The sequence below is a fragment of the Pollachius pollachius genome (assembly GCF_949987615.1).
Source record: "Pollachius pollachius genome assembly, chromosome: 16".
Classification (NCBI taxonomy): domain Eukaryota; kingdom Metazoa; phylum Chordata; class Actinopteri; order Gadiformes; family Gadidae; genus Pollachius; species Pollachius pollachius.
The window spans coordinates 13,660,397-13,681,541 of NC_136949.1; the positions used below are offsets into that span (position 1 = coordinate 13,660,397).

Here is a 21,145-nt window from a genome sequence, read left to right on the forward strand (position 1 = left end):
CTTATAGCGTTTAGTCTACTGTCCATAATAATTTAGAGATCATATTCTCCACCGCTCGCATGCGGGAATAATTAAGACTTAAGGAGAAATTAAACAGTGGGCTAGAGACGCGGTGTCCGTCCAACTTCCAATAAGTCGCCTCATCTGAACATCTTTTTGTGTGAAGTGAAACCAACACACACTCCACAGTCCACACTGACCCCAATTTTTTAACCAACAAGCGACAAGATTGATCGGTTAACGTTGATACGGTCAACCATCAGACAAATGGTCATCGGTTAACATCCCTAACGTGTAGAGCTGTGGCTTATCAGTAGTCAAGACTGCACTCTAACGAGGTCTGAACGGCTGCATGTGGTGGGAATGAGGTCACGGTAAGTCAGGAAGACCAAGACAAGAGGAGTACGGCTGATGAGCTGTGGAGGCACTATGGATCTCACTGAGACAGCCGCTATTGTAAAGACAGATGCACCGAGTGGAGAAGAAGGGACAAGGATGATCAGATGGGACACTGGTGTACCGACGAAGTCGTTAACCACTCTCTTTTCCACTTCTTATTCTTTAACTTGTTTATTTACCTTAAGTTTTATTTACCTTAAACCCTTTTATTTTCCTTTTTCTAACCCTTTCCCGCCTTACGGATAAAGTGAAACTTAAACGATAGAGACAATAAAGTAGCAAGGTTTATCTAGCCCTATTAAAGAAAATTGCTTCATCTGAGGGATGGCCAACCCCTGAGTCAGATTTGCCCCGCTGACCAGCTCGAGCAGAAGTCAGCTGACTCATGGACCAGAACCCTACTCCTCGGGAAAGTTAGTAATGGACCACAGCATCGACGCTAAGAGGTCTGCAGCCCGAGTGTGTCCGCCTCAATTGGATCATCTAATGGCATTTTTGGAACCTCACCAAGTTGCACATTTATGCAGCAAAGGCAGGGCCGGTGGAAGCCAAACCTTTCGTGATTTCAGGAGCAAACATGCCAACGCATAACCCGGACAGAACAGTGTGTTGGCAACCACCTGGCCAAGAGATTTCAAGTCCTTGAGGGGTTCCACAACCTCAAATAACCGCTAGTAAAGGACGTTCTGATTTAACCGTGGACTAAATTATAATACAATCGTCTAATTTAAACCAGGCTTAAATGATCATCTCCACAGTAAGGATCTGAAGGAATTGACCGCTGGAGATAAGGATGTCGGCTCTCTGATCCAACAGGAAGAACGTGCATGACTCAACTTGTAATCATGACCTGGCCAGGCCAGATTGTAGGAGACTGCTATACTGCAGTCCCTGAAGCCAGATCTGGAGCCGCCTTCAAAGAGGAGGTCCAAAAAATGCTACCGATGGGACCCAGACAGCACCAAACAGGTGGTGATCGTCAAACCACATTATGCAATGGCTCTGGGAAATGTCATAACATTTACATATTCGATGCATAAAGAGTGTCTGGGTCCCATCAACTGGTTTTGGAAGGTGTGGCGGTGAATCTGTAATCATGAAGAAACACAGGAGGAATACTGGTGATTGACCTGTGGATGAACTTGGATTTCCCCCTGACAAAAGCTATCGTAGGAGGGCTGACTGGAATAGATGGAGAAAGCCACTTTACATTAGCCGCATTACACCTACAGAAGGAGGCCATGGCCATAGCCCCCGTTGTCTCAGTACTACATTTCCTTTGACTCGTCATTGGTCCCAACACTCACAACTTATTGTTATTGCAATTGTGTGGGTCAATTTTGTTTGGTTAATTATTAAAATATAATTATGTAGGGGGTGTAGAAAATAGTTTGGATTGTCTCCTATTGTGCCCTTTGAAATGATCTGATTATTTCTAATTTATAAGTAGCTCTTTATAGGTCTTGCAGTCAAAAATGCTAGCATAATATATAATAATATATTTTTTTGTTATTATTAAAGCAAGGTGCATATACTTATGACCTTGCTCCACTGCCCGTTCTTTACAGTCACTATTCACTCTCTCATCAGGCACGTTGAGGGAAGGTTCAGACGTTTACTCTTTCCTGCGCCGCTCCATCACTGGTTGGTTCATAGACAGCCGTGGGTCCCTCTCTCCCCCAGATCTCCCTGCTGAAGCAGAGCCTGGAGATGCAGCTGTCCCAGTCGCAGTCGTCCCTGCAGCAGCTGCAGCACCAGTTCAGCCAGGAGCGGGAGCACCTGCGCATGCAGCTGGACGAGCTGCAGACGGAGCACAAGCGGCGGCAGCAGCACCTCCAGGAGACCCACCACTGTGCCCTGCAGGACCTGGAGCACGTCCGCCAGCACGACCTCAAGGTGGGGGGGGGGGGGGGGGGGGAGACGCCGCCGTACAGAGAGCCAGGCTGGTCCTTCCCGCTGTAGGACCTGCATCCCATTAGCATTAAAACCTGGCAAGAATGGGAATCTGTCATACGTCATTGTTAAAATGGTCGTTGCATTCATCCATAACATTCACCGTGGCGTCTTACTGATGCCCCTGCCAGGGGATGCAAGCAGCCTGAACTGAAAGGTGTGACTGCCGTGTGATACACTAAGCGTCGGGGCGTAGGCAGGATGTCAAGCTGTTACCCGACTGGATGTTACTCCACTTCGATGATCGTGACACCATTGTTGGTGCCAGGCAGGGTGTCCCATGAGTATTGTACAACAGACAGTCCTCTGGTTGGAAACTCTCTGTTAATTAGAACGAGGCTTGTCAGAGGATGAATTCAGCAGAGAGTCAGATAACAGGGTGGTGGAAATATTTATCCAGGTACTGAGTTTTGTGTCTTATAATAATTAACTGGTAGAGAGAAAGCTAAGTAACCTCCAGTTGACAAAAAATCGTAATTAACACATAGTTATATCAGGTCAGTTGAAACCTGTTTCTATTGGTTTACTTTGTGCCTTATTTGAAGCCTCAGCTAATTGGGTAAAATATTTGATACTTGAGAACCATTCAAGTATATCTTCCATCGTTTCCCAGCCAAGGTAACACAATGACAGCTTTATGCACGCTGATGAAAGGAAAAACAAGTGGTTCCTTTCTCAGTAGATCTCCAAACAGCATGTGCTCTGCTCTGAAGGTACAGGCTGCACACCAGCGTGTCCTAGCCGAGGCTCTAGTTTAGTTTTAGTTTATTTGTTTAGCACAAATGACAACATCTGTGCAAGGCGGGAGCGAAGCCTATGTAGGCTTGTACAGAGTTCCACGCCTAACACGGCGAGTGTGAGTCGGTACCCGGCTCTACCCATCAGGATTAGTCTGTTCAGCCAGGATCTTCTCAAATACTAGCTGGATCTGGGTCAGGAGTGAATTTTAGGTCTGATTTCCACATTAATGATTTAATAATGATGTATTACTTGAGTTAACGAGAGCTGACTGTGCCTGAGACCAAATTAAAATTTCAGTTTCGGCTCATTTCTGACAATCAGGGCATCTCTTCCAAGCTTGTGTCAACCAGACCAATAGTGGCTATTCATACTACACCCAGTACTCTGTCATAAATATATTGCCTGTTAAGCCCATTGAGACTGTACCTGCGATTAAGGGCTATACAATTGAATTGAATTAATATTAGTACTCAGTACGAGGAAATTAGTTATATAAATAAGTGAACCTTTAAATAGGTGAATTAGTGCTAGATAATATACACCAAAAATGATATTATGAACAAAAATGATTGAGAGAAACTTAATCTATAGAAGGTAGGATACTATGGGATAATTTCATGGTTGAAAGGACTGGAAATTGTATTATGTGTGAGTTATTTGTGCATATTTATTTATAAGTTTAAAAGTATGGCATTCGCTTGTACAGTTGATGGACTATCCAATCAGACAATGAGAGCTCTAGATTTGCTGAGCGGTAACCAATCGGGATTGTAGATTGATGCGCTCAGTCTTGGCATCAATGGTTATTGTGGTGTTGTGTGTGTGTGTGTGTGTGTGTGTGTGTGTGTGTGTGTGTGTGTGTGTGTGTGTGGATGATGGCTGGTTTAAGCAGCCTCACCTGGCTGAGTCTGATTGGACTTTGGGCCTGGGTGAGGCTGCACACCGGTTACACATAGAGTAATCAATGTGCACAGGTTAAAGCAGCCATCCCCACACACACTCAGAGAGATATCCTGCATGGCAACATGGCGCAGCAGGCCATGTATCATTATCTACAAAACTTTTCAACACCCTCACCTTTTGGCCAGTAAAATTCACCTAGGTGACAAAACTGCTTGTGTATGGAAAAATTACGTTCGAAGCTTATCTGCAAAATGAGAACTACTTGGGAACAATGTACTCGCATACATTGTGGTTTTCACTGGCTGGTTTTACCTCGACAAGCGTCTGAGTAAAAACTGAGAACATTGCCCCGCTAGCAGTTAGCCTCAAAACTAATTGCTTCAGAGCGTCCACAGAATCAACCATCCGTGGTTTTAAGCTGCTGTAATTAACACAGATTTCCCTTGCCGAGTTCTGTAATTCACGGTAAAAGGTAATGTTTTAAATGATGGCAGGGCATTGTATGGGTAGCAACACCGAAATAAAAGTCTGGCTGATGGATCTAACTCCCAACTAATGATAGTGCTTTAAGCTAGGCCCTGGGTTAAGCTACGCTAAGATGGAGCATTGGAATTGATTTGAAGCTAGAATTAGTATTCAGTGTATGAGAGTGGACAATTGATGGGAGATCTAGATATCTTTATTGAAAAACTAATATGATTTCAATTAAGGCAATACATGATGTAAAATTCATGTGATTATCCATGAATGTGATTAGATTGAGGTGAATGAATGTAATTCAGTTTGAGTTATTTTGGGTGTTTTCTACAAGCCCTGTTTCATGGGCTTGATTTAAGTGTTCTTTGGAGCTTGGGTTTTGTTCTGGCCCTGCTATGCTCTGTTGGAGCGGTGTGGAGCACAGACAGGCGAGCCTCCCCGGGGTTCCTCTTGTGTAAGGACCTGAAGGAGAAAGGGAGGGAAGCTGAATTGTGTCTTCTGGATTTCGTTAGGACTGATCCTTGTTTCCAAACACGATTGACTACTGGGCGGATCCGTTCTACGGACTGAGACTTATTCCAATCTATGGCGTGTGTGTGGATGGTGGCTGGTTTAAGCAGCCTCCACTGGCACGAGTCAGACTGATTGGACTGCGGGGCAGAGTGAGGCTGCACACCTGTTGCACATTGAGTAACCAGTGGGCAAAGGCTACATCAGCCATCACCACACACACTCTGCTACAGAGATCTCCTACATGATACAACACACCGGCTTCAACATCTCTGGCCCGCCTTCTGTGTTTGGAGGAGCCCAGTAAAGCCACCATGTGGCGTGTAGCATGCCCATTGCTACACTAATTCACTAATCGGCGTGTGGTACTGTTTGTAATGAGGTGTATTGATGGGATTATTGGGATATTGATATTGAGGTGATTTTTTGGAATATTGATACATGATTATTTGATTGATGTATTATACAATTTTGCGGTTTAAACCATTTATTAATTGGTTATAATAAGTTAAAGAAAATAGAGAAAGAAAACCAATTGTGCTGTGGAAGAGCATATATGATTTGTATTTTTTTTAAAAATACCCCTGAAGGAATAGAGAAAGAAACCCAGTCCATTACCGTTTAATTATAAGATATGCCTCTGTGGTTTGTTTACCTGTGCATCCCACCCCCGCTCCAGAGCGAGTCTTTCATCTTCTGATAAAGGGTCCCCACACATATTCACTACATATTGTTGTCACCAGGGTGGCTAATCTTGTGTCCGGGGATCCATCTTGCCTGTCAACAGTGAAATGAAACAATGAAATGAAACAATGAAATGCAAATCTTGTAAATGGTAGAGAAACATAGTGAGAAAGGGAGTGGAGTGGGAGGGGAAGTGTTTTTAGGTTCAATGCATCCGTTCTCTTCCATTATTTTCTGCTCTCTTTACAGCGCTTAAATCTTAGCTACAGCAAGGAGTTCTCCCTGGATGCATGCGTACATGGATGACGTTCCCTTTCATTGGCCGGCCCGTCAGCAATGTGGTTTTGAAAATGAATAATGATTCTAATAAATAGGCCTTTTTAAACCAGGCCAAAAAAAGAGATCATCTCTAACCTTGGCTACTACTAATAATGGGTCAGGGATTAAATGAACATGACTGAATTACAGTCGGTGTTCTGTCATCCAAAAGAGCGCCTGTGTTTTTTCCAGAACCATGCTCTTAAATAGCGCTATTGTTGCTCTCTTGCACAATGTAACGTGTGTACAATGTGAAACTTCTGTTCTGCCGTAACCGAGTCGGACTCGGTCCAATGAGCCGTGATATTGTCGCCTTGCAACTAGTCCACCTCTTCTAAACGTTCGTTTGTAAACCAATAAGTGATGTTGAGGACTCCACGTCTTTATTTCTGACAAGGTCCAACACAGATTCCATCTGAGTCAAGCTCTGAAGCAGACACACATAGGTAGACTGTGTGTGTGAGAGTAAAACCCTATACCCACAAAGGGGCCGTTGCACACATACAGGGATGACACGAGAAGATTGAAACTAGTGGCCTGCTGCCCACAGAAACACAATTTTCATGTTTCCTCCCCGAATAACTTTGGGGCAGAAGGTCATCTGTGGGAGCCCAACAGAGAGCTGCCTGATATGTGTGCTACCCGTGAATGGTTGATTGCATTGAACTGTATCCCATCTCTCTTCCTACTACTGTTAGTACCGTCCTGTGCTTTCTGCTCCTTTCTGAGACGAGTCCAGTCCTTGGTCTTCTCTTGGTCTTACCTTCCCCTCCTGTTGTCCCCCTGTCTCTCGTTGGGCAGGACGTGGAGGAGCGTCTCCGCCACCAGCACCACGTGGACCTGCAGTCCCTGAGGGAGGCTCACCGGCACAGCCTGGAGACCCTGAAGCAGCAGTCGGAGCAGGAGCTGCAGACGCTACGCTTCGAGCTGGAGGACGAGGGCAAGGCCATGCTGGGTAACGGGCCAAGCCAAAGACACAGCTGCACTGGTGTCAGGATCGCAGCGCTGTTATTAAAGATGCAGGCAATGATTATCGGGGGGGGGGGGGGCAAGCCTAGGGCAGACCACTGCGACCCCTCTGTTTTTATCAGGGTAGTAGTCAAGGGAGCTTCTCAGTTTAGCGCTGGTGATGCTCTGGTGCCTCAAAGCTTCATGACGTTACCTCTACTGCTCGGGTGTATGGCAGAATTCCTGAATCTCAGATTTTTGGATCAAACTCCAGATATTTAATTGCTTCGACCCAGCGGTTGCAATAGACTGGATCAGCGAGGCGTGCAATTTGTGATTAGTTGACTGTCTCCTTCTTCATGCTTCCATACAAACGGGAGTCGAGCACTTCATCTTGACTCACAAGGGAATGTTTAGGCAGCGTTCCAATAAGATATAAAACACCCCCTCCTGCAATTACGCTTATTTAAATTTTGCTCCGCACTCTGAATTATCATACTGCCTTAAGCGCTGCCACTATCTTCATAGAATTGTTGCTGTGCAAATCTGTCTAAGTTTGCGAGCATGCGCAGTGGCTTGTATACACAGAATCAAATCTTTTGGGAGAAAATGACCTCGCCAGGGAAGCCAGGGTATGCACTTACATGTGTTTTCCAAATCAAAACTACAGCTATTGGAGTTGCTAAACATATATAACAAATGTCCACAGCTTGCCAACTGCCTCGTTTGGAAACGTGCCTACACAGTGAGAGGGTGTAAGCTGCACAAAAAATCATGACACCACCATAGACAATGTCAATAAATAACCGGGGGTCTTGGCAAACCGGCCAAATCCTTTTAACAGAGGAAATGGAAGTAGCAGAACGCGACCCTGAACCGGGCGTGGACCCCTGTGCACACATGAGACGGCTTGAGTTTGGAGGTTTTGATTAAGACAGCAGACAGAATCAGGTCAGAAACAGGCATGGGGAGAGTCAGGCAGGCAAGGCACAGATGATCAATGCTTGGCACGAACGAGTGCAACACGAAAAACCCGGGGAAGACAGACAGGCTGTGTTCCTCCTGGTTCACTTGTTCCCCAGCCCCAACCCTCTCTGGGGGGAACCAGGCAAGCAGAACCTGCAACGTCACACAGCAGCGCCTTCAAGGCCCCCAAAGAGGAGTCTGTTAGGGGGGGATGTGTTACCTGCAGTGGGGATAGGGCGTGGCAGGCGGACACAGCCCTGTCAGGCACTGTCAACCCACAGGGGTTGATTAATGTGTCACATTTTGACATATTAATATGTCACATTTTGACATATTAATATGTCACATTTTTACACATTAAGGAGTTGAAAGGGCAAAATAATCAGAGAAATTATTCACAATTGCAGATTTGTTTTTTAAGTGGCATTTAGAAGATCTGCTACGTGCATGTTTTTTACCCAGCATAGTCTGTAGTGGTTGGTCCCTGCACAAGGATAGCTTTGTCCCTAGGGGGTTCACAGATTGGTCTGAATTGAAAATTGTACTTGTAAAGAAAGTCAATGGGAGTTCATCTGTCCAGATAAATGTCTGCTTTTAATGATTCTCTTGAACCATTTGTAATCTCCATTTCTTAACTTTATTTTATTTCTAACTCCTGTCAGCCTCCTTACGTTCAGAGTTGAACCACATCCACGCGTCTGCCGTGGAGCACATGAGGCAAACCCACCAGCAGGAGACCACTGCGGCCAAGCTGGAGCTGGAGTCTGCCCTGGAGAACAGCCGCATACAGGTGAGCCTGGCCTTCATCTGGCCCAGTGGGTCGCCTTGTGAGCGGAGCCCCCTACTGTGAGTCACCCTGTACCCCTCACTGTGAGTCAACCTGTAGCCCCTCACTGTGAGGTACCCTGTAGCTCACCCCTCACTGTGAGTCACCCTTTAGCTCCTCACTGTGAGTCACTCTTTAGCTCACCCCTCACTGTGAGTCACCCTTTAGCTCCTCACTGTGAGTCACTCTTTAGCTCACCCCTCACTGTGAGTCACTCTTTAGCTCACCCCTCACTGTGAGTCACCCTGTACCCCTCACTGTGAGTCAACCTGTAGCCCCTCACTGTGAGGTACCCTGTAGCTCACCCCTCACTGTGAGTCAACCTGTAGCCCCTCACTGTGAGGTACCCTGTAGCTCACCCCTCACTGTGAGTCACCCTTTAGCTCCTCACTGTGAGTCACTCTTTAGCTCACCCCTCACTGTGAGTCACCCTTTAGCTCCTCACTGTGAGTCACTCTTTAGCTCACCCCTCACTGTGAGTCACCCTGTAGCTCACCCCTCACTGTGAGTCACCCTGTAGCTCACCCCTCACTGTGAGTCACCCTTTAGCTCCTCACTGTGAGTCACTCTTTAGCTCACCCCTCACTGTGAGTCACCCTTTAGCTCCTCACTGTGAGTCACTCTTTAGCTCACCCCTCACTGTGAGTCACCCTGTAGCTCACCCCTCACTGTGAGTCACCCTGTAGCTCACCCCTCACTGTGAGTCACCCTGTAGCTCACCCCTCACTGTGAGTTACCCTGTAGCCCCTCACTTTGAGTCACCCTTTAGCTCCTCACTCTTGTTGTCGATCAGATTCCTGGTTGCAGCTAGCCATTGGTCCAGCTTGCCGCCCATTCCGCCCTTTAATTAGTCAAGACCAAACGGCCCAATCACAGCTCAGGCGCCACCCCTCACTCTAGATTTAGGGGTTAGGGTGATTTTCCAGGCTCTCTTGTGGGCCAGAGGAGCATAGCGAACAAGACTAGAAATCAAGGCTGGAAAGTTACATTCTTGGTCATTGGTCATTTTAGGCAAGTATGAAAATGTAGCATTGAAATTATATTTAGCTGATATCTGCCTGATAAAACCCTGTTCTATAGAACTATATAGAACACTAATGACACCTTCAAAGCTAACCACAGTACCCTCCAGATGGAACATTTTCCTAAATCTTTTATTCCCTGTGCCGCGTTTTTCCAAACCTTCAGGGAATTCAAATGAAAAACGATAATTAGATTGTCGATATTTGTTCAAATAAAATATGTTTCTGTGAAAATGGCTGTTCAACATGCCCTGTACTTCGCACCCAGCCTACAGTTTCAGCATGTATGCTCTGTACTAGAAGCTTGGCGGACAACTCTTCCCATTTGAGTGGGCTGTCACTTCTGAAGCCAGACAACACAGCATATTGCAGCCGCAGGCTTGCTGCTAATGTGGGCACCCATGGCTGTAGTGCCGGGGAGATTACTTGGAACATAATCAGCTCTGAATTAAATGCATGGTGAGGTATTTGTAGGGCTGTCTTTTGCAGGAAGATACAAACTAGTACTATGCCATACAATATCACATTGTATGGCTAAATAAGGAAGAGAAAAAGGTTATGCAGTTCTTTAAACGTTAAAATGTTTTAAGAAAGGTCCTCAGTATAATTACATTATACTATCTTGGCTTGATTCATTCTGAACTAATGTTATCTAGTATTTGTTTTTGTTTTATTTGTATGTGCTGTCAATATGTTCCATGATCGCAGCAACCCTGTGAGGACAGATTATTTGAGATGATACTGGCTGCCATCCGTGGTTTCAATCAAATGCTATAGGTTCATATATAAACCTATATTTAAACCCAGAAATCTTGAACCTCCAGCGCTCTTCAAAAACATAATGCCTTTAGTTTTTTCATCGTTTAGAAAGGTTAGAATTCTGTATTATTATTATTTAGAAATCGTGCAATTGTCTCCATCCAGATGTATTCTATCTGGCATATTGCTTTGTGCGATTTTTAAAAAAAAAAAAAAAAAAGGTGGTAGAAACGGTCTCCACCTGTCGGCTAACGCCCCTTCCCTTCGCCGAACGTAGGAGCGTGAGATGTTCGCCCGCATCACGGAGCTCCAGGACGAGGTGGCCCGGAGGAAGAGCCACGTGGCCCAGCTGGACCACCAGATCCACACGCTCAACGAGAACATCAGCACCCTCACCAAGGAGCTGGAGCTCAAGGGCAAGGAGGTGCTGCGCATCCGCAGCGAGGCCAACCAGCAGATCAGGTGAGCGGAGGGGAAGGGGGACCAAACAGGAGGTCTGAACCACGGTTTGGAAAGCTGTCCGAGTTTTGGTTGAAGGTGACGTATTATACCACCAGGTGGGAGCGTGATCAGCCGTTACAAGCCGTTTTGAAAATCGGCCTCTTCTTACATCACAAGTGTCCACCTAGATGTGTGCTGGATAGATCAGTCCACCAGCGGTCTACCCATTGGAATGTAGAAAATGTTGCTCATCTGTCCGTCATACATCCAGGTGGAAACGTCCACTTGTGATGTCAGAAGAGACCGATTTTCAGAACAGCTTGTAACGAGTAATCCCCACTCACACCTGGTGTTATAATATGTCACCTTTAATGTTTGAATAGCCGCATTGATCCGTAATATAATCCATATACTTAAATCTTATCGGTGAGAGGCGTGCATTGTCTTTGATACCCCGGATAATGCCTCCTCATGCATGTCTGAACATGAACTAATGCCCATCTCCTCCACTCACGCCAGCGTTCCATGAGCTTAGATTAATCTGTTCACTGATAACGTATAAGCAGTTAACAAGATAGAAAGTTAAAGCCCTCACCTCCAAAAGTACAAACCAAGAAAAATCATAACTTCCTCCACTGCTGGTCCACTAGAATACAAATGCATGTGAAATGTGCATACGCAGTTAATAAATAAGATTGATTGAAGAAAAATAAGGTCAGCAAATATCTTGGGGAAAACAAGATTGAGCTAACCAAGCCTTTTTGGTATGCAGCATTTAAATTAATTAATTAATTCCACACACGCTGGACTACTGGAATGACTTAATCTAAATCTCTTTGCGAGTGTGTGTTTGTGGATGACGGCTGGTTTAAGCAGCCTCACCTGGCGTCAGACTCACCTGGCGTCAGTCTGATTGGACTCTGGGACTGGGTGAGGCTGCACACCTGTTGCACATTGAGTAATCAAAGTGCAAAGGTTAGACCAGGCAACCCCGAACACACTCCGTCCCTGCATTTCAATACCAATACCACCATACTTCAAGTAAATATAAAATGTATGCGATTTGGAACTGAGCCCCACACTCACCTAGACTACAGAGTAGTGCTGCTGACAGGAATCAGATGGTACTATAAAGCTTCCCCCTGCCAGGTCGTTCTAAGTCTGTCTCTGTTCACTGGAGTTGTAAGGTCAAACTGTATTCTTTGTGAATCTCATTTTAACTGGTCTCAGGGATTAGGGATTAATTCTGTTTCCAGGACGACAACAATTGGTCCGAGCACTTTTTTCTTTATACTGACATGCAATCCATGAGAAATATAAATCCATCCTTGTATATTTTTACGATTCGCAAGTGGCTGTATATGTGGAATGGATTGGATTATGCACTCCTTGTTGTGCTACTATCAAAAGATAACACAACCTGGGGTTCAGAACAAAGGCTTTGTAAGCATCTACTCCTGGATTATAACAGCATTGTTGTACACCTGATTCAGATTGGTCATTCTAAGGGTTTCAAATAATAATATAATTTAAAAAATTCAATAATAATACAGTTTCAAAAAAAGGTTATCTTTTAATAAAAAAAAAGATTAAGTACTGAAGCGGAATATGGACTTGTATGTTTATTGTAGTTAATAATTTGGCAATCAAATACCATCTGTCAACTGGTTAACAATAATATCTTTATGTCCCCCAAGATACACCTCACTATGCAAATATAACTGCATAGTTCTTAAGAGCCACAAACCCTGATATGTCATTATGAAAGTGCACTTCCCCAATCTAGTAGATTAATATTGAGCATAGACAGGCCTTTGCCGTCTGTAATGGCCTGATAATAAGCTCCCTGAGGTCCATTATGAATAACTTAGGACGCTGTTTGCGTAACATGGTGTAAGGGACCGCCTCATTAGCAGCTAATGCACAATACAGGATTGAATGAAAACTAAATGTTCCTGTCCATTAGCATTGAACATTCGTGGACATGTGTATGCGTGCGATGGGTTGTTTTCCACCCACAAACATGCGCGCACACACAAACACACACACATCCCCACACACACACACACATAAACACACACACACGGCAGCACAGAGTGAAATTATTTTTCTGTTACATAACGTCACTGTGAATCCTGGTAGCAGGGCTAAATATAGAGCCATAGATAAAAAGGATCAGAGAAGGGGAGATGTACATCCCTTAGGGAGAACGATCCAGAAGCCTCTCTCTCTCTCTCTCTCTCTCGCTGTCTTTCCATACCTCTCATTTCCCCTTCGTCCTTTGCAGATTACGTCAGTAGTCTACTTATTATCTTCCAGCATGGGTTGGCCGTGTGTGTGTGCATGTGTGGGTGTGCGTGCGCACACGGGGGGCCGTGTGTGACCGCGTGTGCGTGTCTGTGCGGTTTTGTCGGCGTGCAGGGAGATGTTAATCAAAAGCAATGACTTTGAATCGAAGCGTAGAAGCATAAAGCACTTCACAGGGACGTCAAATATGATTGGGCCGGTCAGGGTAAAAGCATCCCACCTTGGACACGGTCGGCCATTTCATGTGTCTCTATGGAATCCATAGTCATTCATCCGTTAGCCCCAGGACACTACCTACAAAGTACTAAATCTCTATCTACAAAATGCTCACTGCACATTCTTTTCATTACCGTTTGGTCACCAGTAATAATTTAATCTGTGTTTTAATTGAGGATCCATAAGGATAGGAAGAACAATGATATAGAGATGTTTTCATCATGTGCACTGCAATGAAGAGGACATGATTTTGCTGTGGTGCCTGGATGCTTGCTGGCCTTTTGTTCTGCTTTCGTCATTGTCTCTCCTGCTGTGTTCCCCGCGCGTGTCTCCTCCAGGGTCCATGAGCAGGAGGTGACCAAGAAGCACGAGAGAGACCTGATCGAGATGCACGCCATCCACAACCGGGAGACCCAGAACATGCTCTCAGACTTCAACAAGGCCCAGGAGCTCCTGAAGGACAAGATCACCGCTCTTCAGATTCTGTAGGTGCTGCACGCATGCATCAAACGTCTGTCTGCATGCTATTCTCTTGTGTATTTAGATGCTGTGTTAAAACATTGTATATAGAAGCACCGCTCGCATATATTATTAAGATGTTTTTTATACAATTTACACTTTCATAGATTCAAGCATAGTAAATAATCGATGGATAGTCTTTTTACCCTTTACATGAGTCATTGTATTGAACGTTATTGTTGAACATGAAATAGTTTGGCATGTTGGGTTTTTACAGGAGATCATCAAATACAGAAATATACAGTTGTATGACCTATACAATGGGTTTCTTTATCTTGAGGTCTGCTCCCACCCAGTACCATGTCTGTAGTACAGTCGTACTACAGTTATATAGTAGCATTATAAGCATTCTTTACGGCATCTCTAGCAGCAAGTCCTGTTATAGCGTGTCTCAGTTTTTCACATCAGAAGGTGACATTGTATTGGATATATTTCCCAGCACATCACGTTGCATCACATTGCTAATGCGGGACCTTCTAAGAAGTGTGTATTGAATACGTTGTGTTCTCTGAATACTTATTTGTGGAAGTAGGGAATCAACACTAAATCATAGTGCAAAGATTAAGCTTCTACTGCAGTCAGATAAATAGGACGATGAAGACAAGTATGAGATATAGAGATATGAGACAGAGGAGATGCTGCCTTGCTAAATAAGCTGTTAAGAATCCTAAACCACAGGGTGGAAGAAGAGCAGCAGAGACAAAGTTTACCGATCAATTCAGGGAAGCAGCAGTGGCATTGCCTCACATGTAGGAGAGGGCAGAAGATCAGAGCAAACTGAATATTCAGAGAGCACAGGATCGATAATTAAGGGATGTTATGAAGAAAGAAATGCAGGTTAACCAAGACCAAGCTATATACCATCAGAAAGTTATGCTCTTGATGAAGAGAAACTGAGAAAAGGAAAGACATGAAAAGGCCTAAAGGTCTAAATCATAGATCGGATTGTAGAGAAAACATAAAAAGATGTTACGTTTGATCTCGACTGCAACTTCCTACCACAGCAAACTGGCACTTTGGTTCCAAGTTATCATATCTGGAATAAGACTGAAGAAGTCCTTTGCAGATAAACTTTTCTGCACTCATCGGGTTTCGGTTTGGTCACTGAACATTCCAGTACTTGTTCAGCCTATGGAGAGGGGAAATAAGATCCAATAAATCAAGACTGCCATGCTGTTCTGACTCATCGCTCAATGTCTGCATTGTCTATATTTTGTCGATTACTTAATGACTACTTAATCTTTGAGGTGCAAAAAGTGCCCTAAAATAACTGATGAGGTATGCATTTATTCGTTATCGCCACGATCACCAATTTATTTTCCTACGACCTTGCCAGACATCTTTTCCCCATGAAGTATGCAACCTGTTTAACGCTGCGTGCACACGTATAATTGCTGGCAAGAAGTATTTCCTGAGCACATCTGGGAAGACCAGCCCTGATTGGTAAATAATGAGCAGGGAGCAGTCGGAATCTAAATGGCTTCAAACAGAGGCAGTGCCGTCTACCACACGGTCAACAGATGCATCTGCACAGCTCTCAGTGTGCACCTCACTCACTAATAGCTGACGGATGGATCCATCCTCTCTAACAAACCGCACTCAAATGATGGCTCTTAAATTACCTACCTACCCACCTACCTACAACATCTTCAATCCCCAAAGAAAGTGCGATGGGTTCCAGCTTTGTACTTCATATCTCACCCTGTCTTGTGTCTGTCTTCCTCCCCGGCCCCTGCTGTCTTGTGTCTGTCCTCCTCCCTGGCCCCTGCTGTCTTGTGTCTGTCTTCCTCCCTGGCCCCTGCTGTCTTGTGTCTGTCTTTCTCCCCGGCCCCTGCTGTCTTGTGTCTGTCCTCATCCCTGGCCCCTGCTGTCTTGTGTCTGTCCTCCTCCCGGCCCCTGCTGTCTTGTGTCTGTCCTCCTCCCCTGGCCCCTGCTGTCTTGTGTCTGTCCTCCTCCCCTGGCCCCTGCTGTCTTGTGTCTGTCCTCCTCCCTGGCCCCTGCAGGCTGGAGGGGACGGAGGATAAGTTCAGGAACAGGGAGAGCCGTCCCGAGGACCTCCAGGTCATAGCCGAGCTGAAGGACATGGTGACCGAGAGAGAGGCTCTGGTCAAGAAGCTGGTGGTAGGTGCACGTAAAAGACAGACCATATGGACGAGCGCATACAGTGTTGGATAGTTAGCACTAGTGACTATGGAAAGATATGCGCACGCACATACAGTCTGTCGGATAGGTCATTTCTATTGATGATGATGGATGTGAGTACCCCAATCGTTTATTTTCCGACTAAACTCTGACTAGTGATGGTTTAGTTGAGATTTTTTGTGGCCATATCAAAGCTAGGCAACTTCAATAAATAACAAAAATACTAATCAATACGAGTTTTCTATCTACTTCCATGTATTTGATGCTCTATCTCTTCTCTTGTACTTTTGAGTCTGATACTGACCACATGGTTCCCCGTCAGGATGACAAGAAGTTCTACCAGTTGGAATTGGTCAATAGAGAGACCAACTTCAACAAGGTGTTCAATGCCAATCCCAATGTAGGCGTGATCAACCCCCTGATCAAGGTAAGCTCTGGTAGGTAGCGCCGCTAGACTAGGAGATGACGCTGTGGCAGACCCCCCGCTCACAGGAGGGGCTGCATGGGGGGGGGGGGGGGGGGGGGGGGGTCCGAGGCACCAAGAAGGGGGGGTCAATCTAAATAACAAAATAAAGAAAGATTGATTTTTTATTATGATTAAATATCCATCGTATTGGAACCAGGTCATTCTGAAACAAAGCAGGTGGGTTTTTTAGATGTGAAATCAGTCACTGCTCTTAAAGAAGAAGAAAATAGCACACACAGATGGATACTCTTGGAATTGTACTATTCTTGCCATCAGGTCAGTGCACTATTTATAATAAGTGGGGATTTTCATGTCATTTTTATCAGCTGTTTGTGTGTGTGTGTGTGTGTGTGTGTGTGTGTGTGTGTGTGTGTGTGTGTGTGTGTGTGTGTGTGTGTGTGCATGCTCGTGTGTATATAATTCCACCTACCTTTGCTGTTTTCAGAATCTTTCTGCCAGCTCTCTTTTGCTTTCCAAGCCATTTTGTAAACGCCTGAGATGATGTTTCATCTCGTTGACCACCCATCTAGACTTTCATTCTTAAATTCCCAGTGCGACTTTGCACTGGCTTCACGAAAGCCAGACTGAGCTATGTCATCTCAAGCAACATCTCCATTTACACCAGTCGGAAAAACAGTGTGATGGAGTCTGCACCTCTCCTCTATCCCTGTTAGCGTCTAAGAAGTCTCCCTAGACCCCTTTCCTCCTTTTTATGTTCTCTCCTTCTTTTCCCATTTGAACCTCCCCCTTTTTGTTTTTTCAAAACCCTCAATCTCCCCCCACACACCCACCCACCCACCCACCCACCCACCCACCCGTCCTTTCTGTTTTCTGTGTAGCAAAAGAGAAAAAATGAGAAGGCAGCAGCCAGCCGATTCAGCAGCTCTTCTAACCTCAGGCCTCCAGAGGCAGGGGGCATGGGCTCGGGCCTGGGGAGCGGGCCGCTGTCCCAGGCCCTTCCCCAGCCCGCCCGGCTAGAACCCCTTCCCAACTCTCCCCTCCATCACCTTGAGCTCAACTCAAGCAAACCTCTCCCCCCGCCGACCCCTCCTACTGAGCCCAAGAAATTCATGAGGTGAGACCGACCTTCTCTGCAGGGCCCCCCCATCCCACCCTAACCACCCTCCCGTCCTTCCTCTCCCGCTCACTCTATATCTCTCTCTCTTTCTCTCTCTATGTATCTCTCTTGTTCTCGCTCTCTCTCTCACTCTTGCTCGATGTCTATCTCTCTCATTCTCTCTCCCTCCCCCTCCCTCTCTCTCTCTGCCTGTAATCCACCCACAGGCCTAATGGGTTTGAGTTGTTTAACCCTTCCAACTGAGTGCTTGTGAGTCATGGAGAACTCGGCCTCCTGCAAGACACGCAAAACAAAAGGGTTGAAGCCATACGAATGAACAGTACATCTAGATAGAACAATTATTTAAAGTACCCCTTCACTGTTACTTAAACTCGGAAGAATGGCTTTGGAATGCAAAAGAAGCATGTCTTTGTGTGTTTATTCTTTCACCCATCACATGTCCTGCTCTGAACGGAGCTCACGTTTGGCATGCTAAGAAATGTCATTTGTATTAATTTGTCAGTCCCTTGTTTTTTTCTTCTAATTTTGAATTGTTGGACTGTGGGGGATAAGTAACTCTGCGTTGTCAACATCTCTCTGCATGTTGCCAGAAGACCTTACCTTTCAACCTCTATTATTTTGAGGATTTATTTTGCTTAATGTTTTTAAGGTATTTTATTTCTTACTTTTTGCTGTTGCGATGTGCATTCCTGTTGTATGTTGTTATTATGAACGGCTAATCATTGTTGAATATGCATGTAGGAGCTGTCACAGTGCATGTGTGTGGCTGAACGTATGTGCCTATCTTTGTGAACAGGGAATCTGTGTGTCCATTACTTTTAAGTGGGAACCGCATGCTCCACGGCTCTATATGTAAATAAATGGCAGTTTCACATGTGCCTTCTCTGGTCTAAATTTTGTAAATGAACTGGACCTGCATGCACACACATTTACACACAGCTAATGCTCATATAGGTTTATTTGTACGTCATCAGAAAAAGTGTGCATCTAGATTACGTTCTTCACATACCTATACCTGTACTTGACTTGGGCAGGGTTACTCGGTTTAATAAATACCCTTCTGATATATGCTATTCTGTTAGACATTACACAAACCTCTCCAATGGGGTACAATTTATCAAGCAACACAGCCTAAAGATTTGCAAATTTTCATCTTGCTTGCAGACCCATAATTGAGACAGTTTTGTTTTTGCTGAGGAAAGGTCATTTAATTTGTTGACTTCATTCAGAATATAGATTACCAATAATATTGTTATATCGGGTATCTATTCCCCCGACTGGCCAATTAAATATGTCTTTATCCAGACCGATAGCAGCACTATGACTTGTAAAGTGCGAGCATGGCCAAAAACAGGGACACACACATTTACACATCAGCAATAGCTGTCTATATTTGCTCCATCAGAAATACCAATTAAATTTAATGTAAATTAATTAAAGGTTGTGTGACAATGAATTGCTGTATTGAAAATGAAAGTTAAAGCTTGACAAAACTGAAAGAAGTTCATTATTTTATCTAATATATCCAAATGTATGTGTCAAAATATACTTGAGGAATATTGAATTTGAGTTTCTAGACGAAGCACCATGTTTTTGTATATTGTTTGCCGTAAAGAGCAGAGGGAAGGTATTCGGCTGGGGATTGTAGGGAATTGAATTGGGTTACAGAGCAATGAGAAAAAAAGTGTTAGGCAAGTAATAAAAAGTAATGTTCAACAAAACTTTGTACCATCAAATGCTGAGAAAGGATGACGTTTAATCATCCAATCCAATTCGATATTTGGAGCTTCAAGCTCTGTTACAATTGATGTTACACTTGAAAACTGCATAGGTTATTTATTCATAAGAAAACCTGTCTGTTAATGTTTCTCTAAAATACCAAACTATTTTGCACCATCGAGGTTTAGCCAGATACATTTTGATCTGAAATGGTTAGAAATACTTAGGCAGAAAATCACTTGTAGAGCAATGATTTTTAATCCAGCAAATATGTTCCGTTATCAGTAGGTTACCAATATGCAGAAATTTTCCCTCACACGTTTAAACACCACCTGTTTTCAAAAAAAAATTGTGAAACACTCTGACTTCATTCTCTATACATTTTTTAACTTAGATAGCCTTACTTTTACTCTCAATTACTCCCAAGCATAGTGAGATACGCACAATGGCCAGTTCAAGGAATTAACTAAGTGGACTAAGAGTTTCACTGACATGAATGTATTTTTCCCTGAGCACACTGAGACTTGCTAGTAGGACTATGCTAAAATTTACTTTGGAAGGTTCATGATATACATGAGATTTCTTTGCTACAATACTTGTATAACTTGGCCAGAGAAGACTTGATGTTAAACAATTGGTTTCAACTTCATTCCCTAATCTTGCCTGTTTATACTTTGTGTTGTCATTTTGCTTGTGGTTTCTCTTTTCCTAGCCCTCCTGAAAGTACCGACTCCCCAATCGGCTCCCCAGACCCTCAGAGGCAGGAGTGGTATGCCCAGTACTTCTCCTTCTGATGGACACACAACATGAACATTCAGCATGTCAAACCAAACGGCAAACATAAAAAAAAGAGAAATTAAATAGGAAAAAAGTGGATAAATATCAGTATTTATTGTCATTTTGTATTTGTTAGTTATTTTTGGGGTAAAGGATGCGGCAGAGAAGGGTCGATTCACTTTAAATTCAGCCAATTGTAACAGATAGTTCAAGCATTTCAAGATTTGAAATCGTATATATCTGTCCAATAGACTGTAAAAATTGATGTCATACTTTTTCCATCTATTTTTTCAATGATTACCCATGACCCTTCATGTCCCCCTGAAGTCCTACTGGATTGAAGTCTGCCTGGCTCATTAAGTGTGTAATCACTCGGTCATACTTTATTTGTTTTATTTATGTGTATTATGCATCGAGGTCCTCTAAATTGTTACGTGAAACAACACGATTATGTTTATTTGCCAACTGCTTGAACTTAGAAACAAATGTCAATTTCTATGCTGCTAAATATGAATACATTATACATATATATATAGATATAGATACATATATAGATATATATCTATATATATGACTCAAAATGATGGTACGTTTCATGCTTGATTAGCCATCCTTTTGTTTTGATGCTTAGTGGACACAAGCTATGATTTTAGGATGGCGCCATTAAGACACGTTTGTTACAGACACATCAAGATTTTGGTAGAACATTGAAAAACTGTTTGTATCGTCATCTGTCTCAACACAGATATGATGTCTCAATGATTTTAAAAACAAAAATAGGATATTTTATATTTATATTATAATGTGTATGCTTAACTAATAAATTATTGTGAAATTAAGCAGTGTTGTCTGTTTTGTACAATGCTTTAGTTCCTGGACTGCCAGTTGTGGGGAAAGTTGGTAGAGATGTGAGGTAATATGATACATTTTATTAGATTTGTCTGGGCCCAGCTTTAGCATCTTGCATACATTAT

At 43.9% G+C, this 21,145-nt stretch overlaps 1 protein-coding gene across 1 annotated transcript in view; it reads left to right on the top strand.

Annotated features, from left to right (window-relative positions):
- Window positions 1-20,188, top strand: part of fam184ab (family with sequence similarity 184 member Ab) — a gene marked incomplete at its 3' end in the record, with an annotated part of 45,540 nt that extends 25,352 nt beyond the window's left edge. Inside the window, exons 14-22 of the mRNA XM_079753212.1 lie at window positions 2,083-2,295; window positions 6,787-6,940; window positions 8,562-8,689; window positions 10,784-10,968; window positions 13,809-13,955; window positions 15,993-16,110; window positions 16,454-16,558; window positions 17,437-17,672; window positions 20,107-20,188. Of these exons, the coding sequence (XP_079609338.1) occupies window positions 2,083-2,295; window positions 6,787-6,940; window positions 8,562-8,689; window positions 10,784-10,968; window positions 13,809-13,955; window positions 15,993-16,110; window positions 16,454-16,558; window positions 17,437-17,672; window positions 20,107-20,188 (1,368 nt within the window). The remainder of the gene's footprint in view (window positions 1-2,082; window positions 2,296-6,786; window positions 6,941-8,561; window positions 8,690-10,783; window positions 10,969-13,808; window positions 13,956-15,992; window positions 16,111-16,453; window positions 16,559-17,436; window positions 17,673-20,106) is intronic.
- Between the last annotated feature and the right edge of the window lie 957 nt (window positions 20,189-21,145).